The 20,817-nt window shown below is 41.6% G+C and overlaps 1 protein-coding gene across 1 annotated transcript in view; it reads right to left on the reverse strand.

Moving 5' to 3' along the window:
* Nucleotides 1–20,817, reverse strand: part of LTK (leukocyte receptor tyrosine kinase) — a 68,407-nt gene that overhangs the window by 5,537 nt on the left and 42,053 nt on the right. Inside the window, exons 11-28 of the mRNA XM_050974849.1 lie at nt 20,668–20,769; nt 18,894–19,071; nt 18,212–18,362; nt 15,917–16,048; nt 15,224–15,380; nt 14,161–14,343; nt 13,549–13,647; nt 12,908–13,060; nt 12,063–12,173; nt 11,228–11,414; nt 10,479–10,569; nt 9,162–9,226; nt 7,067–7,196; nt 5,727–5,824; nt 3,346–3,438; nt 2,641–2,742; nt 572–706; nt 150–240 (exon numbers count right to left, since the gene is read on the reverse strand). Of these exons, the coding sequence (XP_050830806.1) occupies nt 150–240; nt 572–706; nt 2,641–2,742; nt 3,346–3,438; nt 5,727–5,824; nt 7,067–7,196; nt 9,162–9,226; nt 10,479–10,569; nt 11,228–11,414; nt 12,063–12,173; nt 12,908–13,060; nt 13,549–13,647; nt 14,161–14,343; nt 15,224–15,380; nt 15,917–16,048; nt 18,212–18,362; nt 18,894–19,071; nt 20,668–20,769 (2,258 nt within the window). The remainder of the gene's footprint in view (nt 1–149; nt 241–571; nt 707–2,640; nt 2,743–3,345; nt 3,439–5,726; nt 5,825–7,066; nt 7,197–9,161; nt 9,227–10,478; nt 10,570–11,227; nt 11,415–12,062; nt 12,174–12,907; nt 13,061–13,548; nt 13,648–14,160; nt 14,344–15,223; nt 15,381–15,916; nt 16,049–18,211; nt 18,363–18,893; nt 19,072–20,667; nt 20,770–20,817) is intronic.

Consider the following 20,817-nt stretch of genomic DNA (forward strand, 5'->3'; position numbering starts at 1 on the left):
ACAGCACCACCATGTTACTAGTTACTTACTGGTAATGTAATTACATCAGTCTGCCAGGACCCTTCACTTGCCTTAGAGTCTAAAGAAAATGTTTTTGAATAGTTGGCATTCAATGGATTATCATCCAGCTGGATACCAAAGAGCAGTACCTGGGTGCAGTACTTGATCCTTTCCAGGATGGTAGAGAAGTTTGGCCGATACTCTGGACTGTGCTGCCAGCATTGTGTCATGATCCGGTACCTTAAAGTTAAAAAAAAAATAAATTAATCAGGATTATTCTGTATAAAGTGATCAGGGGTCCCAGGGATCACACTTGGTACATGGCTCAAAGGAAGAGTGCAAAAGTGGATCTATCATTTTTATATCTCTGGATTCCTGCCTGACTGGGGAGCCACTATTTAAAGCAAATCCTGTCATGTTCTAAGCTGTATACAAGAGGCAGTAGCTCAAGACATATTTAGCAATACCCACCTAAGACAGAGGGCAATAACCATTCCCTGAGCAGAGGTGTCTTTGTCCACATTTTTGACATGTACTACACCTTGGCTTGGAAGAGTAAGGAAATACTTACACTGGCCCTGGACAGTTTTTTGGTGGATCCATTCTTCCTCCACTGGTGACAAATTCCAGCACTTCCTGGTTGGTTTTGCAAGGGTAGGGCATGTAGCCTAGAGAGAAAATCTCCCAAAGCAGCACTCCAAAGGACCTGTGTCAGAAATCAGCCAAAAATACCAATCAGGTTTCATTTGTGCTCCACAAACCTAGCTTGTAGCTGTGTAGGCAACACCACAGCAATGACCTTTCAAAGCTTCAATCCAATGACAATAAAATGCAATTAGTGTGATTATGAGTCAATGGTTACATAAGAAGACACCCCAGTCAATCAAAACCTTTGCTCAAGCTCCAAAACAAGGAGCAGAACAGAGGTTTCAAAATATTTAGTAGCTCTGAAGGTGTTCTTTCTGCTGCATTCACTATTAGCAGAGCAGGAAATGCCAAAGCACCCTTGGTTGTGTATGGTCTAACCAAAAAGAACTGTTAGGTCTGGCATGGACGTTTCTTGCCTTAGTTGGGAAAACTCGAGATGTTAGTACTGAGGAATACATTTGGTGCTGGTAATTTGGCTGCAGGTTGAGCTCTGGGTGGCAGAAGCTGAAGGCAAGAGGCTGTGACCTGGCACCAACCTTCTGCAAAACAAGGGACAAGGACCTGCGGCATTGCCAGGTGACAGGACACTCAGAGACACAGCAGGAGCCAATGACTCCAGACTTTGGAACATTTAGATTGTAAGGGTATGAGAGCCCAGGGCTTCCTTTGTTTGGGGCTCCTCCTGAGAGGAAGGAGCTCAAGTCGTTCTTTTGCTCCTGCATCTTGATTAAATTATTTCCGTATCCCAACCTCTGAGGCCCTGCTATGGGAAACCTGGGGCCAAGCTGGTAAGGAAACCTGGTCTGACTGTGAGTGTGGGGGTGTAGCTGTGAAGGGGCCTCCACCCAGCTCAAGTGGTGCAAGTGTGACTTCTGGAGTGGCTCCTAGATGGTCAGACAGGGACCTTCAAATGTTTCCTTAATATTTGAATCAGTGTTTCAGAACAAGATGCTCAAGTATAAAATCAAGGGAGAGAAATCCAGTGAAATTGAAAGGCAGCAGCATTTCTGATATGGTTGTGCTTTTTTACATCCACAGGTCAGATAGTCAGTGCCACTAGGAATTTTGTATGACTTAGACACAAGGGAGTCAAGAGAATTCTGCCAGAACACCAGCAGGGTCAGAATTTTCAGTCACTTTTTGCTACAAAGGTCAAAGTAATTTCCAGTATCTGCATGTTACTTATAATAGTCTATTACAGGAACTGTGGCACTTTCCTTCAAAATATTTAGTGCTGGCTGCTCACAGTTAGGCGCTGATAAGCAATCCTTGTCTTCCGGCACCGCTAACAACTCCAGGAAACTGGGTCAGTGTGGCATTTGAGGGAATGCCTCAGTACAGCATATTGAAGGATCTGCTGTACAGAGAAGGAAGTGTTCTTAAGCAACTGGAAAGCTTCCATACCCCAGCACCTGTGCATGAATGTGCTGCTCTTGAGGGGGGTGCTTATTTTAAAGAAAGCTCAAGTTGTATGAGAAATAGGTATATAAATATTGTTTCCTCAGCAACCAGCAAGGACTTCTGATTAAACCTGCTGTCATTTTATATGCAACAAGAAAAAATATACAAAAATAATCCTGAGTGGTACAGAGAGAGTAATTTACAAGCGATTTAAGCAGACCCTGTCGCTAATGGAAACTGGAAGTTTCTGAAGGCTGAGGGAAGTATTTGATGATATTTGTCTCAATTTTTAACTGAGACTTCCTGAGAATCTAATCTGCTTTTGCCTTTTACTTCTTGATTGACTTTTTGTGATATTCTACTCTTATGAATAGCAAATTTTTATTACCTCTATTTACATTTGGCATTTAAATACTTATTCTGGATTCTTTAGCCATACTTCTACTGAATGCAGTGGGAAGACTTCTCATATTTTTCTGGGAAATTCTGACTTTTTTAAGGTTACTGCTGAGCACACTTTTTTTTTCTTGAGCAGTACATTTCTTGATGCTTTTCAGTGAGTAGCAGAAGTAATTAAAAGACATTTATTACCAGGTATCAGTCTTGGAGGTGAAAATGCCCTCTAGAAAAGCTTCTGGTGGCATCCACTTGACAGGAAGCATGGCTCTTCCTCCCTTGCGGTAGTAACTTGCTCTGGGAAAGATGAAATCCACAGAGAACATCACACAGCCTGAAAGGGCTTTGTTACAGAAAAGATCTTATCACCACAGTAACAGCAGCTGGGGATTGCAAGTAACAGTGGCGGCCAAGTGAGAAAAAAGAAAAGTCATCAACACAAACAGTGCATTGAAGCAGGATTTTATATCCTCTTTGCAACTGAGATGGAAACCGAGGACGTTCTTGTGTACAGCTAAAGACATCAAACTTGCTAATGCTTTGCACAGGGTGTTGGTGCAGCAAGTCTTCTTGACATCATGAACTGATAATTATGGTTGCTGGGGGGTTTTAATTTCAATTTCAATTTAAGATTATTTATGATCAAATAACTAAAAAAATTTGCTTATGCTTGATTTAGTGTCCACAAGTGTTTGTAGTTTCCTGGGACCACAAATGAAGTGGAATGGTTCATAAGCATAGATCTGTTAATTTACAGTCTATTAACAAAGTTAGTTAGCTGCTCATCAAATTCAGAACCCTAATGGAGGAATCCACTGCTTCATGTATCATGAAACAGTTCAAACCTGCTAAAATTATACAGATTACTGAGTTACAGAATTGAAATTGCCCTTCACTTACCTGTAAATATCTCTGGCCATTCCAAAGTCACCAATTTTGGCTATTCGGCCTGCTCCAGTACAGGTCAAAAGGCAATTCCTTGCAGCTATATCTCTTTAAAAAAAAAAAAAAATTAATTCTAATTCTAAACTCTTAAATAGCTAAAGGAATAAAAAAAAGTATTAGACCTGGTCCTGCAAATCTTACTTGAGTAATCTTTAAACAAATGTGAAGAGCCCTGTTAAAACATGAAAGAATTCCAGTAACATTATCATTTTTGTTAACCACAATTCTTAAACTGTATTTGAATTATATCTTATACCCAGCATCTGCCAAGCTTTTCCCATTCCCACCTTCTTTCACTAAGGCAGAAAACAGCATCTGTATCAGAAGAGGAACAGACCTAACCTCTTTTGTTTCAACCACATTATGATGGATTTCTTTCTTGCTCTATTTTTTTTTAAAGAGGGACATTTCAGCAGTGTCCTCATCAGTTACAGATGTGATGCTGTTGGACAGTGTTAGTAAACTGCTTGAAAAGTTATGTAGAACCAGATTTGGTAATCTGTTGCTTTGTTACTTCTGGATATCTCCCATGGAATCAGACAAAGCTCCATATGGAAGCAGATGTTATCTGGGTGCAAGTTTAGCTTGTGAGAAATGGAAGTGATGCCTACATGGTCAAGGCTAAAACATTTCTGTTAATTTTAAATATGCATTCTGAAAAGAAATTCATTAGAATCATAGCACTGTGGGGGTCCTGTTGACTGCCAAGAAAAATAAGCTCCTTTAACAACTAATATGTTTATTTCCATTGCCAACATTGAAAAATCTCTGAGGATTTTGGAAGTCAGGTTCAGCTTTCTCTTCTATATCACCTGTGACTCCTAGATGCCCTGTGGAAGACTCTCAACAACCCCACTCCACTACCTTTTACCCCTAGGATTCCTAATATCTGTAATGAAAGCCTTCTTCATTTCCCAACCCACTCTAAGCAATGCTGACATCACTAACAAATACTAATACAAAACCTGAGGGAAATTTCTTGTGTTCAGATTTATTATATTGTTGGCTAAGACAAAATGAATCCATTCCCAGGTTGCTTATATTGGAAATCTAACAGTGCAAAGATTGACTCAGAGGGGTTTTTTTGAAAGTCACACAGTGCTAAAGATTCTAAAATAAAATGCTGTAGTGATTAACTCAGAGGTTTCCAGCTAGAATACTGATCCTCTCACATAGTTATTAAGACATCTAAGAGCCACAACCTGTTGCACGTTCTTACTGCTCTTTTTTAATGACAGAAATCTCTAACCCTTTACCACCAGAACTTCCTTACTGTTGCAATATAAACAGTAGAAATCTGTTTCAGATGTTCTAATCATAAAGCCATATAACATATTCCCATATCTCAACCTCCTGGCTTTTTGCTCCAACGGCTGCTTGCCATTGTTTCCCTGGATTTCTCCAGCCCCTTCCCACTGTTTTCCATCTCTGTGCTGTGCAGCCCCATACATGCTGCATGTGTGGGTGAGTCCAATTGCCTGCTTGCACATCTCCAGGCTGCACCTTTGTTTGGTTAGAGCCTGTGTGACCCTCTGGTGTGCAAGGGCTCTCCTCGCCTTTACACACGAGCACTGAACACAGCATGCACTTCACAGTAAGGAATCCAGCTGCCCACTATGCCTAGGAACATAATGAGCTGAAATAATTCTAAATCAAAAATAAAGGATTCCAATAGCCAACCAGAATTTTTCAAAGGGTAATTACAACCTTTATTCCTTCTATAATAATTTGGTCTTATTTGAAGCATCCTATATCAACATTTTTTGCTCAAAAAATGAGAAAAAGGAATTTGAAGAAACAAATATGGACTTCCTAAGACCATGCAAGCAGGTCAGACACTGAGCTGAGAAGGAAGCCTGAGATGTGTTTTTATCTCCTGTCATCCTTGCTCTACCCTTCTCTCGTCTTTGGCTCAAATATTATGGACTGTCCTGTGCTGGTGGGATAGGAAAAGCGTTTAAGTCAAGATAGGGAGATGAGAAAGGGAATAAATACCTCATTGTCTTATCAGCCGACACAGAGTGACACTACCATCTAGTGGACTACAGGGCTAATCTCAACTGTCTCTACATGGCAGGCGCCCAAAAATTAGTACTTAAACCCTCTCACTTGGAATAGAACATTGCCCTCCCTCCAGGACTGCAAAGAGCAGTGCGGAGCCCAACTCCTAAAAAAACCCAGGGAGATCCACTTGGTCATCTAAGCACAAGCCTGCATTGGTGGAGGAAATAATCTGTCTCCCCTGTGGAGATTAGTCCTGTTTAATCCACTGCATATAGAAAGCGTATGAGCCTGATGCACCTTGGGACACATCAGAAGAGACAGTTTCTCCTCACCTGTGGATGAAATGATTCTCTTCCAGGTATTTACAGCCACAGGCAATATCCCTAGCTATATTCAGCAGGTCCTGCATCGTTAGTGTGGATGGCTGATTCTGGAAAAGGACATGAAAGGGTAAGGGAAGGATAGTGAAGTAGAAGAATATCATTCAGGCAGGGTATAGTCAGAGAAGGACAGAAGAAGGGAAAGGGAGAGATATACATACAGAATAGGGGAAGGGCTAAATGAGTCAGGAGCAAGGAGAAACATATAGTAGATCAAAGCAAAGAATTAGAAAATTATTAAACTCTTGTTTAATCCCAAAAATTTTCAGGAGATTTCACCTCTCTTGAGCACCATGCATGAGTGCAATCTGCCAAGAGACTTATGGCCTGGTGTGAATAGCCTGTTAAAGGAGGTGGGAGATAAGTACTCCCTACTGTGTTATGTGAAGTCAAAAGACAAGCAGGTTTAAAAGGTGAGATAGCAGAGAATAATAAAGCACCCACTTTTAAAGAGTGAGTCAATAAATTATCAAAAGAAATTAGTGCATGAACAAGAGAGAGAGAGTAAAAATGCACAAGTGCACATCTTTACACCAACATCAGCATTCATCAGCTTATCTGTACCTGGTAGAAGGACAGTGATTACCCTCAGGAGCAGAATGCAAAAAAGGGATGCTTTACTACAGGACTCCAGGACTGGTACTAACCCTACACCATCTGCACTTCCCTAAGAACAACAAAGAATACTTTTTCCAGGAGCCCTGCTTATTTTCACCCCCTTTACATCATTCTCCATAGGGAAATTTTTGTCAGTTTTTCTCTAGGAACTTCTTTATTGCTCTCAGGAATGGTGAAGAGAAATTACTACACTGCTAATCAAAGTCTGAGATATATCAAATAAATTAGGCTCAACTCTTCAACTGGTATAAATTTGTACCTCTCCATATGGTGCCGACACACACCTGCTGAGGACTTAGTTCTGTGAATTCTGATTATAAGTCTAGCTCCTCACGTGCCATCACAGTACACAGAAAATAAAGCAGATATTGAAAAAAGAAAAACCAATTATTTATAGTCTAATTGACAGAGAAGTCTAGAATGGCAGGGCAGGATTTTACCTCCTGAATTACTGGAGTTTCTTGCCCTGCTTTGATTTTGTCGCACAGGCGCCTGCTTGCATCAAGCAAACAGACACGGGTATCCGTGTACCTGTGGGAGCTGGGACACACAGACAGTGGCTTCAGTGCACAGCACAGTGGCACAACTTGACTTCAGTGTCTTTATCCAGTTGACAAAAACATTAAAGCAGTCATACTTGATCAACCAAAAGCCTCACAGGGAAGCTCTCTCACCATCCTGGGTCGGTTCTGCCGAAGGAAACTCTTCATGTCTCCTCCAGCCATGAGCTCCAGCAGAATGAAGCGAGGCAGTGTCTGTAGGCTGACACCAATGCACTGCACAATATTTTGGTGATTGAACTTACTGAAAGCCAAGGTCACAGCACATGGAAAAGAAACACAGCATTAGTACCTGGCCAACATCCATCCATTCTCATTGCGCCTTGAGATTTGACAATCTGGACTGAAGCAAATCCTGATACGGTTACCAAAAAATATTCAGCCGTATCAAAATTCCCCTCTGTTATAACAGTCCCAAGAACAGGGTTATGCCTGGCTTTGCCCATGAAAAGTCTTCAACAGAAGGTATGAAAAGCTAAAAGCAAAGCAGAGTCTTCTATCTGTGAAGACAGAATTTAATGGACACACTGACTGAAGGATGAGAGTGACATGAGAGTGGTAAGAAAGTTAAGCATGCAAATTTCATTGGCATTTGTGATACAAAGTCCTGGCTGGTAAGAATTTTAATTCAGAATTGGTTATTTTAGGCATAGTGCTGTCTAGTTTGGGGGACTCAGTGTTTAGTCTGCCAGAGGGACTCAGCTAATACCTACTGCAGCAGCTGCTTATGTGATTCTGCTTTTTATAAAAGGAAGCTGAGCTTGTCACGAAGCACAGTAAGACTCAGTCATTAGACAACTGCATCTTCCCTTAGATAATGATTACCTGGATAATAAAGGAACTAAAAATAGAAAGGAAGTTGGGGAAGAGAAAGAGTCATGATACTAAGTGAATCAAGGCACTCCTTAATTGATTAAAATTGCTCTTTAAAAAAGCATACATCAGTGTTGTCTCCTATTCAGCTACCAGATTTCTTGCAGACTGTAGGGAGTGGCACTATGTCATGAGATTCATGATTTAATAGCAGAAAACTAGCATCTAAGTATGAGCTGGGCCAGACAATGAGAAGAGGAACTTCACATTGCACAAATTCAAAATATATACATTCCAAGTACTTGAAATTAACCTTGAATATGCTACTATTTTAAAGTCATCCATGATCCTATCATTGTTTTTAGCTTATGGATTTCTGTTAATGAAGTAAATTCTAAGGCTGGAATACCTAAAGTACAGGTGGTAAGAGGAGTGGCTGTCTGTTATCTTTTCCAATAAGCTTTTATAGATCTTATAATTCATTGTCATAGGGTCATGCACATAGGACCTTATAAAGGTTCTGTCAAGCTTACAAAGACATCAAATAAAATGCAGAACATGTTTCTACAAAAATGTTGTACTTTCTTACTCTTTTGAACAGGATCAGCAGAACCAACCAACCAAAGTTTTTGTTCAATTGTAATGATTTTTGGGTGGGATAGAGTTAATTTTCCTCACAGTAGCTCATATGGTGCTATATTTTGTATTTGTGATCAAAACAGTTTTGATAACAGATTGATATTTTAGCTACTGCTCAGCAGTGCTTACACAGCATTATGGTTTTTCACACACACACACACCTCCCCCGCAGCAAGAAGGCTGTGAGGACAAGAGGTTGTGAGAGGACACAGACAGGACAGCTGGCTCCAGCTGACCAAAGGGACATCCCATACTGTATGGTGTCATGCTCAGCTATAAAACTGGAGGAAAGGAGGGGGACAAGGGGAAGGGGTCAGTCAGAGTTTGGCATTTGTCTTTCCAAGTAGCTGCTGTGCATGATGGAGTCCTGCTTTCCTGGGAGGGCTGAACACGTGCCTGCTCATGGGAAGTAGGGAATGGATTCTTCAACGTTGCTTGGCTTGCTCACACAGATTTTGCTTTACCTATTAAACTGTTTTTATCTCAACCATGAGCCTTCTTGTCCTTCTGATTCTCTTCTCCATCCCTCTGCTGTACAGCCAAGTTGCCTACTGGCATTAAAGCACCAGAGACAGGCAACAAAACAACCTCAGTTATCATGTTTGAGATAAAGTAGTAGTACCTCATATGCTACTGGTGAAAAATAAGACTGAACTTATTTTCTGAATACAGGCAAGGGAATAAAAGACTCTATGATTACCTGCATTACTCTTTTCCCCCCTGCCCACTATCAGTAAAAAAACCCTTTATACCATACCTGATAATCAATGCTTCCATCAGGAAATCCATCTCATCCTGCTCAGAGCAGACTTCTGGCAGGGTCTGTTGAGAGGTAAAGGCAGCGAGGGCCATCCCACCAAAGAATTGAGAATATTTGTGTGACCACCAGAGAAAAAGGAAAAAAAGAAAATAAAAGAAAATAAAAGAATGAGCATGTAACATATAAATCACCTCAGGAACCTAAGAGGAGTGGCTTGTCCTTTCAAAGCCCAGTTTATTGCACTGCATGTGACCCATTTGCTAGTTAAGTCAGGATAGGAAACAGTGGCATACTTGAAATTTTTTTTCTGTGTGTGCATTGAACTCTATGAACAATTCTGGAACAAAATATCTTCAGGTACATATCAAGAAATATATTAAATGGGGACTTACAGACCTAGAAAGATTTTTTTAAATGACAGTGGTTATTTATTCTCCACTTTCTTTGTGTCCACATTGCAGCACATGCTTGCATGCCATATGACACACACAGCCACTTGATTTAAATACTTGTGTCACATGCCCCTGTAGCTTTCTCTCCTGCCAGCAGATTTGGACATCTTCTGCTGATACAGATGAACTGGATTACCACAAATGAATGACATGCTGATCTCCTTCTGCCTGCCACTGTGCTCTGGTGCTTCTTCCAGTCTGGATAGTGAAACTGAGTTGGGCAGTTCCAACTGCTTATTAGTGTCCTGGGTTTTCACCCACATTTGTACAGTGGCACAAGGAAGTTCATGACATGAAAGACAGAGTGAATAACAGTAGAACGTTTTTAATTAATGAAGGCTATGTTATTGAGCTGAACTCATAGAAGTAGATTTGTTTCTCTGAGTCACCAGCTTATAAAATAACAGAAGCAGAATATGAGCATCATTAACTTCAGGGCTGAGTAATTGACAAATCCTGATGCAACAGCAGTAATTTCAGAGAAAACCAGTCCATTGTCTCTTGCCATTAATGACAGAGAAATTATTGTGAAATTGCAATATATATTCACAACAGCATCCTTAACACTGTGCAATATCAAAAGACTACCTGAAAAATTCACATATGGTAGAAAAGCACTACTCTCAGTTTGAAGGGAAGAAATTGAGAGACAACACAGATTTTTAAATACATCATGTGGAAAAACTTGTGAGAAAGCACTCATCAAAGCTGATAATGCCTGGATGCAGCAACGTGTCCAAGTCTGCATCACACATATGCATATGCCATTATACATATGATACACATGCATTTCCAGCTGGAATAGTGATAACATGGCTCTTACGGGTAATTATTGCTGTAAAATAAATTTGTGGGTACTGACCTTGATAGCCACTTGTAGAGGGTTGGGGTCCCCTGCAATGCCTACCACAGTTCCCTCATAAACCTCACCAAATGCACCATGTCCTAGTGCCCTGCAAGAAAAGAAGAGGGGGAACAGATGTTATATGTCCTTGGATCCAGAGCTGGCCAAGCTCTTATTTTCATCCAGTCCAATATAAATCAAAAAGTGAGTTTTGATTTCAACTCAAAACTTCTTAAAATACCTTATCAGTATTTTCTGTCACTATCACAAAAAAAGAGAGATTGGATCCTTGCTGGTTTTGAACAAAAAATAGGCCTGCTCAATCCTAAGGTCTATCAGCAAGTGCAGCAAAAGAAAGACAAGAAAAATGAAGAGCAATGAAATAAGGTGGCTGCAGACTGACGTCTTCAGGAGATTGTATAAGACATAAGAATGATCACATTGTTCCTTCTAAAGTTTATATAACTTTGATCAGTATCACCTGGGTGATGAAGAGCAACTTAGCATGTATCTCTTTGTGACAGGAAATGCTGAAATTATAGACATACTGCTATAGATTTGGAAGGGGGCTGTTGCCAGGAGGCAAGAGCAATAAAAACACAATCACAGTAGAGGTGAAATACCTGTGTGTGGGAATATGGAACAGGAGAGTCACAATCTTACATTTCTGCTTGAGAACTTTATGGAATCAAATTATCTTAGAGAAGCTAGTATCACATCTGTTGTATTTTGGCTGACTTGAACTGGGTGCTTTGCAGTTTTCTCACCGAAGCAGAGAGATGTTCTTCCGTGGGATCTCCTTCAGCTCGCTCAGAGTGGCGGCCTTCCCTGCAAAGCAGTAGTTGGGGTTGTAATCGGTCATGATGACAGATGTGCGGATTTTGCTCAGTTTATACTCTGGGCTCTGCAGTCGTGCTCTGGATCCTTCCAGCTGCTGCTTCTTCAGGTGATAAACTGCGAGAGATGAATGAAAATGCATAACCAAGATCTGCAACTGGGCAGAAGAGATAATGCTGGCCACACAGAACAGAATGACACCAATCCCATAATTATAAATGGTCCAGAAACATCTCTGGCTTGCTGTATCATGCTCTTCTTCACAGTCATCAGTGATTTAGTACTGGATATGTAAACATTGTTATTCCTGCAAGCACCTAATCACCTGGGAACAACTTAGGTTTCCTATGCTGCTTTGTGCATTGACTGAGGAAGAGGGCTCCACAAGACATCTTGCTGACATCAAGTCCCAAAAAGGAAACCATCTCCTTGAATGAATTATGTATTTAATTACAGATTGTGATTTCATCTGATATTGCAATGGCTGCTACAGAAACCTGCTAAGAAGGCTTCCCTAGTTCTTCTGTTCTGTGGCAAGTACTGAGGAAGAGCAGTCCTTGCTCTTTGAGACTATGCTTGTGCCTAACTCTGGGTGGTGATGTTTCCTATCAGTTCTTTTTCCCTGTTCTTCCGATCCACTTGGGAGACCCCAACACTTTGGCTCCAAGTATTGAAAGCAGTGGCACGTGGCCAGGTGGTCTCCTTTTGTCTAATTTAGCTGGAAAAAGCCAAGTCAAAGGGTGGTAAGAAGTGAATGTATCTTACTGATGGACAGGCTACCACAGGTGAGGATCATTCCAAGCACCACAATCACAGACACCACAGCTAAGAGGAGGGGGAGAGGCAGCTGTCCCTCTGGTATAGGACCCTGGGGCACTGGAAGAATAAAAACAGAGCTGCATGAATCAGAAAACAACAAGAGCTACTGTAAAGCATCCCTCTGAAGGTTGTTTATATTCCAGAAAACAGTACAGAGATCATAGTCAGAGCATCTTATAAAAATTACAGCAAATCCCTCTATAATCCTGAAGGTTGAAAAAGTACCTAAATAATTTTTAAATCATTGTGAAGATAGAACACACACTGACAAAATACAGATTTCTTATCCATTCTTCAGTTTTCTATAAATGGGTAACATCACTAAATGTCTACAGTCTTGATGTTTTGGAGCTCCAAGAGACTGTGAAAGGAAATAACTGTGAGTACAAGGCATCAGGTGACAGGCACAGTGGGAAACTGCTGTGGAAGGAAGCAATTTGTAGCTTAAATAACTCAGCAGTAGGTGGTACGTTATCCTGGAGAGGTATTTATGCTTAAATATCTGATACACTGAGCCCATTCAGGAAATTCACACCACGTCTCTCTACAGATATTTTGCCTCCTGCCTAATCCAAATATGAATGTTGGAGATGGTGGCAGAGATGCAGCTCAGCATGTAAGCAAAGGTCAGCAGGAATTTTCAGTCCTATGTTTGACTGACATTTCTCACAACACCTTGTCCACTGGATCCACTAGCTGTAACTCGGGAACTGAACATCAAAAAAGCCAGAAGGAGATATGATATATAGAATAGAGATGCTATCCAACGAGGCTAAAACTTCTTAACTTACCAGTGCAGGTGACATTGTCATTGGCCAGCACAGCCCCCATCTCACACTGGCACACTGGCAGGTTGGTGTCAGGGTCCCGCTTGCAGTTGTCTGAGTGGCAGTGGCTGCAGTTAAGATAGATCTGAACCTCCACCTCCCCATGACTCTCCATGGCTGAATAAGGAATCAGACACAACAAGTGGGCTTAGTTCAGTTTTTCCTATCTTGTTCCAGTAAGGTAAAAAAGCCAACAGAACAAAACCCAGCAGGTACCTACAACCTCTCTCCTTCTCTGCAGGAGAGCAGATAGTCCAACACAGTGTGGACATGTCAGAAGCCTGATGGGGATCAGTAGGTAAGAAGATATTTGGTCCCTTAAGCAAACAGAGAGGCCCTGAAGTGAATTGACCTGGAAAAGTCAGGGTTGAACCTGATGACTGGTGTCTCTCCTGGTTTGGAGATTCAGAGAAAAAAGGTCCCAGAGCACTATGGAAATACTTAAAGAAATGACCACAGCTAAAGATCTAACCTGCAGCATGAAAAAAGCTTTAATGAAATGAACAGAAAACAAAGACAGGAGAAGAGGGAGGAGGAAAGAGGAAATAGAGAGGAAGAAGGAAAAAGGAGAAAGAAAAGAAATGAGAGTAAGAACCATACTGTACCTGCTAAGGGATGCAAGAAGATTTCTCCTATGGGGTTCACAAAAGAGATGCCATCCTGCCCACCAGCTGTGATATCATCACTATCAGAGGCATGTCCCCCTGGGGAGAGAAGAGTACGGCTAGCTGATCAGTGCTACAAGCTGCAAAAAATATGATGTCTCTGAAGTGTTGTATTCATTCCCATTATCACCTGGGGTCTACCTTCCAGTGATATTGGATAGTATAATGTCAAACCCTCACTTCACCCAGCCAGTATCAAGGTTAGTGAAGTGACTTCATCTAATGTAGGTTTCTCAGTTCAGCAAGGTAAAAATGTATTTGTTTTGACAGAAAAAAGAAATGGAACATTTTCCATGGGTAACTTGATAATAGGGGAAGGGGTGATTCAACACATCTTCCAAATATTAAATCACACAGGAACACTTTATACTTGATTTCCCCAACTATGGAGAGATGGTGGAGAGCAGGGTGGGTTCATACCGTTCAGTTTGAAGTATCTGTACCTCACCTCCTTCAGCCGTGCACCTCTGCTCTAAGAGCACTCTTCCTGACCTGCAGGTGCTCTGAAGGGCACAAAATTAGTCACCATGACTATTGCCCCAGCAGGCTTACCTCTGTACCCTCCACCTCCTCCCCCAGAAGTACAAGCTCCTCCTCCTCCACCAAAACCACCAGAGGTGGTCCACTGGAGCTTGGCTAGTGCTTGGGGACAAGCTTGACCTCCTTCTGCACCTTCCAGAAGGGACTTCCCAGCCTGAGGAAGCAGACTCTCATCTTGCCAGCCACCACCTCCACCTTCAGTCAGAGAGTGAGAAAAGAAAACAAGAACAGGTGAGAGAAGCACAAGCAGAGATGCTTTGTAGAGAAACAGAGTCCTTATTAATTTCTTAAGTGCCTAGTTCAAGGTAAACCTTTAAGTTTAAAAGAATATACAGACAAGCTCCTTGCCTCCATGGGCAATAACAAACAGGAAATCTAATGCACAGCCTGTGGTATGTGCAGCATAAACCCAACACCTCAGCACCAATTTCTTGTGGTGTTAAGAAAATAAGGAGCCTACCACTCCCCTTCAGGATAACTGGTTAGGGCAGTCAGCCATGTAATATGCTGAGTTCCTCAGGGAAATAAAAATAAATTGGATTTCTACATCTCACTTTAGTGGCCTCTCTGTAAGCCTACTACAGCAGGAGATGGACAACCACCAGATCTTTTTTATCTCTTAGGAAATAAGAGATAAAAAAAATCTCTTAGCCACCACAAGATTATAAATAAGGTTCAATTACTGGTATAATTTTCATAATAGAATTGTTGTTGTTGTTAGGGTTTTGGGGGAATAAGGGGGAAATGTCTTCTCTTCAAAGGCCATTGTTACAGTGTGAAGGAGCAGACTCCACCTCCCAAACATTGTTTTCCCTGGTTCAGTTCATACAAGAGAGGCGTCCTCCTGTGGAATGGCCTCTACTGGAGCACTCATCAGCTGTCTTGTGCATTCTCTTTTTATCTGGTGACACAACATATCAGAAGATATCCCTTACAGACTACCAGCGCGTTTCTAAAAACTACTGCCACAGAAAAATTCCAAAAGACTGAAAAAGAAGCCCTTCACTTCATGCCTACAAGACAATGGATGTATTCAGCCACCTGACTCAGACCTTGTTCGGTTTTAGGGCCTCACCTGCTGCCCCAGTCCTCCCACTGACTCCAGGTACTGCGGTGCTGTTCTCAAATTGCTCCAGGGGTACATCATCCAGGGAGTTGTCCTGAGCCTTCAGGTAGGCTTTTCCTCCTCCTCCTGCTGCGATGAGCAAAGGTTCGAAAATCCCATCCTTCTGCTGGAAAACCCCCCATCAAACATCAGAAAAACTTCACATCCCTTGGACATGCCAACTCATACAAACTTATCAAAGATGATGAAAGCATCCCAAAGAGGACTGGCCTAAGGTCAGAGCATTGCTGCTGCTTGTCTCATAGAATCATTACAAAAATATTTCACATCATGTTCCTGAGTACAAAAGTAACTGTTTAGTGGAATGTCAAGGTTTTGTGATTCATTTTTTTATAGACTGCTGCCAGTATTAAAGCGGGATCTTGGTGTAATTCCCACATCTGAGCTGTTAAGAACTGAGGAACCAGATCAGCTAGCCTAATGAAGGTGAGAAATACAAGCAAGAATATAAAAAGAGATAAACAACTAAAAAGACAAAAACCAAAGAGAGACAAAAAGAAGAGAGGGAGAGAGTCAGAAGAGAAAGATTAATTTTTCATAATCTTTTTTAAAAGAACTGTTTATGATATACCATGACTGACAGTGAAAGCTAGTTGCTCTGCTGGACACTGCTCAGACAGGATGCAAAGAGGAAATACTTACTCTAAAGATGTAGGTTGCTCCTCCTCCACCCCCACCTCCTCCAGCCCATTCCTTCAGGTCCCTTTTTTTTTTGTAATCTTCTTCAATGAGAGATGACTCCCCTAAGCAGATCTTCTGGGTTTCAGGATTGCCCTGAAAGGAGATAAGAAATGGAGTCAGATATCAGCAAAGTTCAACTCTTTAGACTTGTCTGTGTATTTCAGTATAATAATGTGATAGAGCTCGTCATGCATATTAGACATATATAAACCAGTATGTAGATTATCTTTGTAGAAAGTGACCTTTTCTACTAGGACTGACAGCTGAGGGATAGATTTGTCTGTAACTCCTGATTTGCAAACTCACATTACACATGCAAATGAAAATAGAGATGCATACAGGAAAAAATGTAATAACTAATTGTTAATTTTACATTAAATAATTAATATTTTGCACATTTAGAACTTCTTATAACCAAAACAGTTAAATATTTTAGATTATGGATTAAATCTGAGAACTTTCTTACTGACACATTTACTGTGAATTTCTCAAGGAGATAAATGCATAAAGCAAAGGTGACCTACACATAGTTGGGAATAATCTATTGATACGTCTTAGAAGAGCAATTTGGAGACCCAGTTTCCTATTCCTGCACCAGTCTTACTGCCTGTGTCCTCTTATTCATGCAGAATCACAGAATGGGGAAGGCTGGAAGTGGCCACTGGAGGTCATCTAGTCAGCTCAACCTCCCTGCTCAAGCAGACGTCTCTGAGGCATGTAACTCAGGATTGTGTCCAGATGGTTTTTGACTATCTCCAGAGAAGGAGACTCTACAACCCCTCTGGGAAACCTGTTTCAATTCTCAGTCACCCTCACAGCAAACTCTTCATCACATTCAGGTGGAACATGTTCTGTTTTCTGCCCATTGCATCTCATCCCAAGACTGAGACTGAGATTGACTGAAAATTGACAGAGGGAGGGCTCTTTCTCAGTTCTGTTAGTGATGGTGCATGGCCTTTCTTAGTTGGTGGAGCAATTTGTCTGTTTAATTTAAATAGGAGAACAAAATATGGCAAGGTAGATAAAAACCAGGGAAAAGCAACTGGCATAAATCTGAGGAGACAAAATCAAGGTTTGGATCTGCAGAACTTCTCCAGAGAAAGAAAAACAAACATTAGTCACCCAATAGAGAGATTCATCATGACTTTCAAAGCCAAAGAAAGTTGGGCTTTGGAAGCGGGAAGAATTAACTGCAACTTTTTCCAGTAGCACCTGCCAAAGGGAGATGGTGCTGGGTTGTAATTTGCACTTTGGAGAACAAATGATGAAATGCAAGGAATTAATGGACAACTTTTCAGATTATGACCTAAGACTAGAGAGTGCACTGAAAAGGGAACTGCAGATACACAAATGTATATTTTATTTAAATAGATATGATTCTTTTACTATATTAAGTGAAGAAAGAGTGGATTTGGAGTCTATTGGAGCATCTGGGTAAGACAGCATCTCCTTTGGGAAAGTCAATAGAAACTTCAAATGCCTACAGGAATAGTTTATGCATCCCCAAACACACCAGTCTGTGAGGAAAAAACAGCTTTGTTCATGGGCAGGGGTAAACAGCATCTCGGGAACAAGGCAGCATCAAAAACTGCTGCTGAAAAGAGATAGTTTTTGAGCCTAAGAGAAAAAAGGACTTTCAGATCATTTGGTATAACATTTTGAGGAAACACACACATAAGTGTTCATGTCACCAATTTCCACTTATCTTGAGTGGTTTTTTATCATCACAAAAACCTAATTCAGAGGCCTCTGGAATTAGTGGGAAGATTCTCACTGGTTTTGGTAGGCTTTGGACTCAGCCTTTAGTCTCTAAGCCTAGAGAGTATGTAACACAGTGTAGCCACTACACAGCTGGATGCTTCCATAAATAATAGTAAGTTTTCTGAAAATCCTGGCAGACAGCAAAACCCCCAGATTGTGGAAAAACAAGAGAGGGAGCACATCACTTGCCTATGAGCTTCCTGCTTAAAATAAGCATAAGAGAGCTGATGAAGAACTTATTTCAAACACCAAGAACTTAAAGCAAAGTTTCTGTGGGTTTCATATTTGTTTGTGCATTTTGGGATTGTTTTTCTTTTCAGTGTTCTTTATATCTATTTTGAGACTTTTTCTAACTTCTTTTATTGGGTCTTTCCTGTCTCTTGACTGGATTTCATTGCTGGATTCTGGGATTTCTATCTTTTATCACCAAACCCCAAGCCACCCACTGAATAGTATCTGCAAGGTCTCTGTCCTACTGTGCTTCATGGCCCTCACCCCAGGGCAGGCATCCTCCCCCTGCTGCCCCACTAAGATGTACAGCAGCTCATCTTTCTCCAGGTGGAAGGTGGCTGAGATGAAGACCCCGTGGGACCTCTTATTGTGGTTTTTGGCTCCCTTCCCCCCAGCTGCTCCATAGGCAGAAATCCTGCAAGACAAAGTAAATAAATGAAGAAACAGCTCTCACAATTCTCATCCCTAAAGTAAATCCATCTGCAAGGTCTCCCAACCTTCACTTCCAAACAGACATTTCTCCAGAGCAGGCCCCCCTGCTGTAGCAGCTTGTGACTATTCTTTGTCTGAGTCCCATGGAGGCAGGCTGCATGAGAGGACAGACCAACCCTCATCCAAGTATTGGAAATAGAGACTGCAGGAACAAATAGCATGAGCTGGTATATAGCCCACTCCAGAAGTCTAAGGCTACAGGATTGAGATGATGGCAGCTCTTCTACTTGGCTGCACGCCCACTCTCACTCCTCTTCTGATCTCTTCTACATCTCTGCTCACCCTTCCATGCTTCATAGTAGCTCAGGTATATATCCTTATATCTACCACTCCTATTTCTTCACTGTCCCTTCCACCCACTCAGTACAGGTGGTACCATACTTGTGCTTGTTGAAGCTCCACAAACAAAAAGCAGTTAGAGGTGGCTGCCCCCCCAGCACACACTGATCCTCACCTGTATCTGTTTGTGGCTGGCACTCTCCAGACTTGCACTCCCCGGAGCCGGCCCTCCTTCTCCACAGTCACTGACACATTGCTGTTCTTGTAGGCACTGTCACACTGAGCTTGAGTTGGCCCATGGGGACCACTGGCACCACATGTTGAGAACCACCACAGAACAACAGTTGTGTCCCCTGTGACCAAAACAGCAAGAGTTGAGTCAGATGTGAGCTTCCCTGAATTTCTCAGTATTTATATTATACCTACTTTCTTCTAGTCATAGCAAAACTACTGCTTTGTTATGGTCACTTTTGCTTTTCTCCTCTCACCCCCTATTTCCTGCACACCATTTGATAAATCTTTGGCTGAAGATAAACTTTATCAATTGGGTGCAAGGGGGGAAAAGGAAATAGGAAGAGGGACTGAACTTCTAAGAAGGGGTTTATCCAAGTGTCTCACAGATGAGATCAAATTCCTCTTCTCAGTGCCAGTCAGAAACCAGAAGATGTTCAGCTTTCCAAATGAGAACTAAACCATGTACACAGAGACAAGGGTTGAAAACATCTGTCATTTCAGCTAGTGACCATTTATGAAACACAGTGAAAATTTGAAGAGACTTGTCTCAGGTTTGCACAAGAAGCCTGTGACAGCAGCAACAGCCAGGGAACAACCTCTTGCTACCATCTGTAGGGACCCTTCTTCCCCAAGAAATTTCTATCCTGGTTCTCATTAAGCATTATTCTTTTGTTTCTACAACAGTGCAGCAAGTAAGGATGTTTTCTATTTCACAATTATTTTCTAAGACCCTAACAAATCCATCTTCTCTGCTGAATTAGATGAGACCTAAGAATAAAAGTTCTCAGTAATATATTAAAAAACTGTGTGATGCAGTTTATGTACAAAATCCAGGGACAAAAGTAGAACTGTTTAAGAGCCAAATAATGAAAATAGAGGTAAAAATTACAAACTTTTAAAAGAAAAATTCCAATCTTGTTTAAAGGAAAAGGCAAGCAAAACTATCCACAACAGACATCATCCTGTGAACATGGAGATGGATCAATGCAGTATGAGTTTCAGCTGCATTACATCACTCCCCTGAGCTAACGGGAACAGACAGCAGTACAGATTGTCACATTTCAGGTGGACACAGCCTTCAGGAGCTGGGACAGTCACACACTGGTATTTGCTGGCAGCAAAACAGCCTCAAGAAAACCCCTCGTCCTCACCTTCTCCTTTAGACAGATCTTCTCATCCACAAAATTCTTATCTGTCCTCCAGAGTGGTAATCTCTACCACTCCCAGTAAATTAGTCCCCAGTGTTCTCTTGTTCTACTTTTTCATCCAATTATTCTTTTCAGTGGATTTCCTCATCCTTACTTACTTCGCCCTGGATTTTCATCTTTACACCACTTTTCTACACTCATTTTATTCAGCTTCAGTGCTCAGCACTCTTTCTATTCCCAACCTTCTGTACAGGTCTATGCCTTTTGTTTCTAAGCTGCCTTTCCATGCACTCCAAATCTGAGTCATGCAGCTTCTGTTTTGACTTGAAGAGATTCTGCTTTTCTTCAAAGAGGACCTGCCATTTCAGGGCTGGTGAGCTGGGCCCCAGCAAACTGCTTGCCTATAACCAAACCTGGAGAGACTACCTGATACAGTCTCCACATCTTGGCATCTTTGGATTATTTATAACTGCTTCACTGCTGTAGGCAGGCAGATCACACACAGGAGACAGGAAGGGAGCCACCTTTTATAGCCAAGATACAGGTTATCAGTACTGAGTCATGTACCTGGGAGGGAGGGCTCTTCCAGGGGGTTCAGAAGATGTTCATCCAGGATACTAATCTCACGTGGGTACTGGCGTTTCCCACCTAAATGACTCGGTTTTCTTCCTGTAATAGTTTGTAGAACAGAGAAAGAGGTGGAAGGATGGTAGAAAA

This window comes from Serinus canaria, chromosome 5, assembly GCF_022539315.1.
Source record: "Serinus canaria isolate serCan28SL12 chromosome 5, serCan2020, whole genome shotgun sequence".
Lineage (NCBI taxonomy): Eukaryota > Metazoa > Chordata > Aves > Passeriformes > Fringillidae > Serinus > Serinus canaria.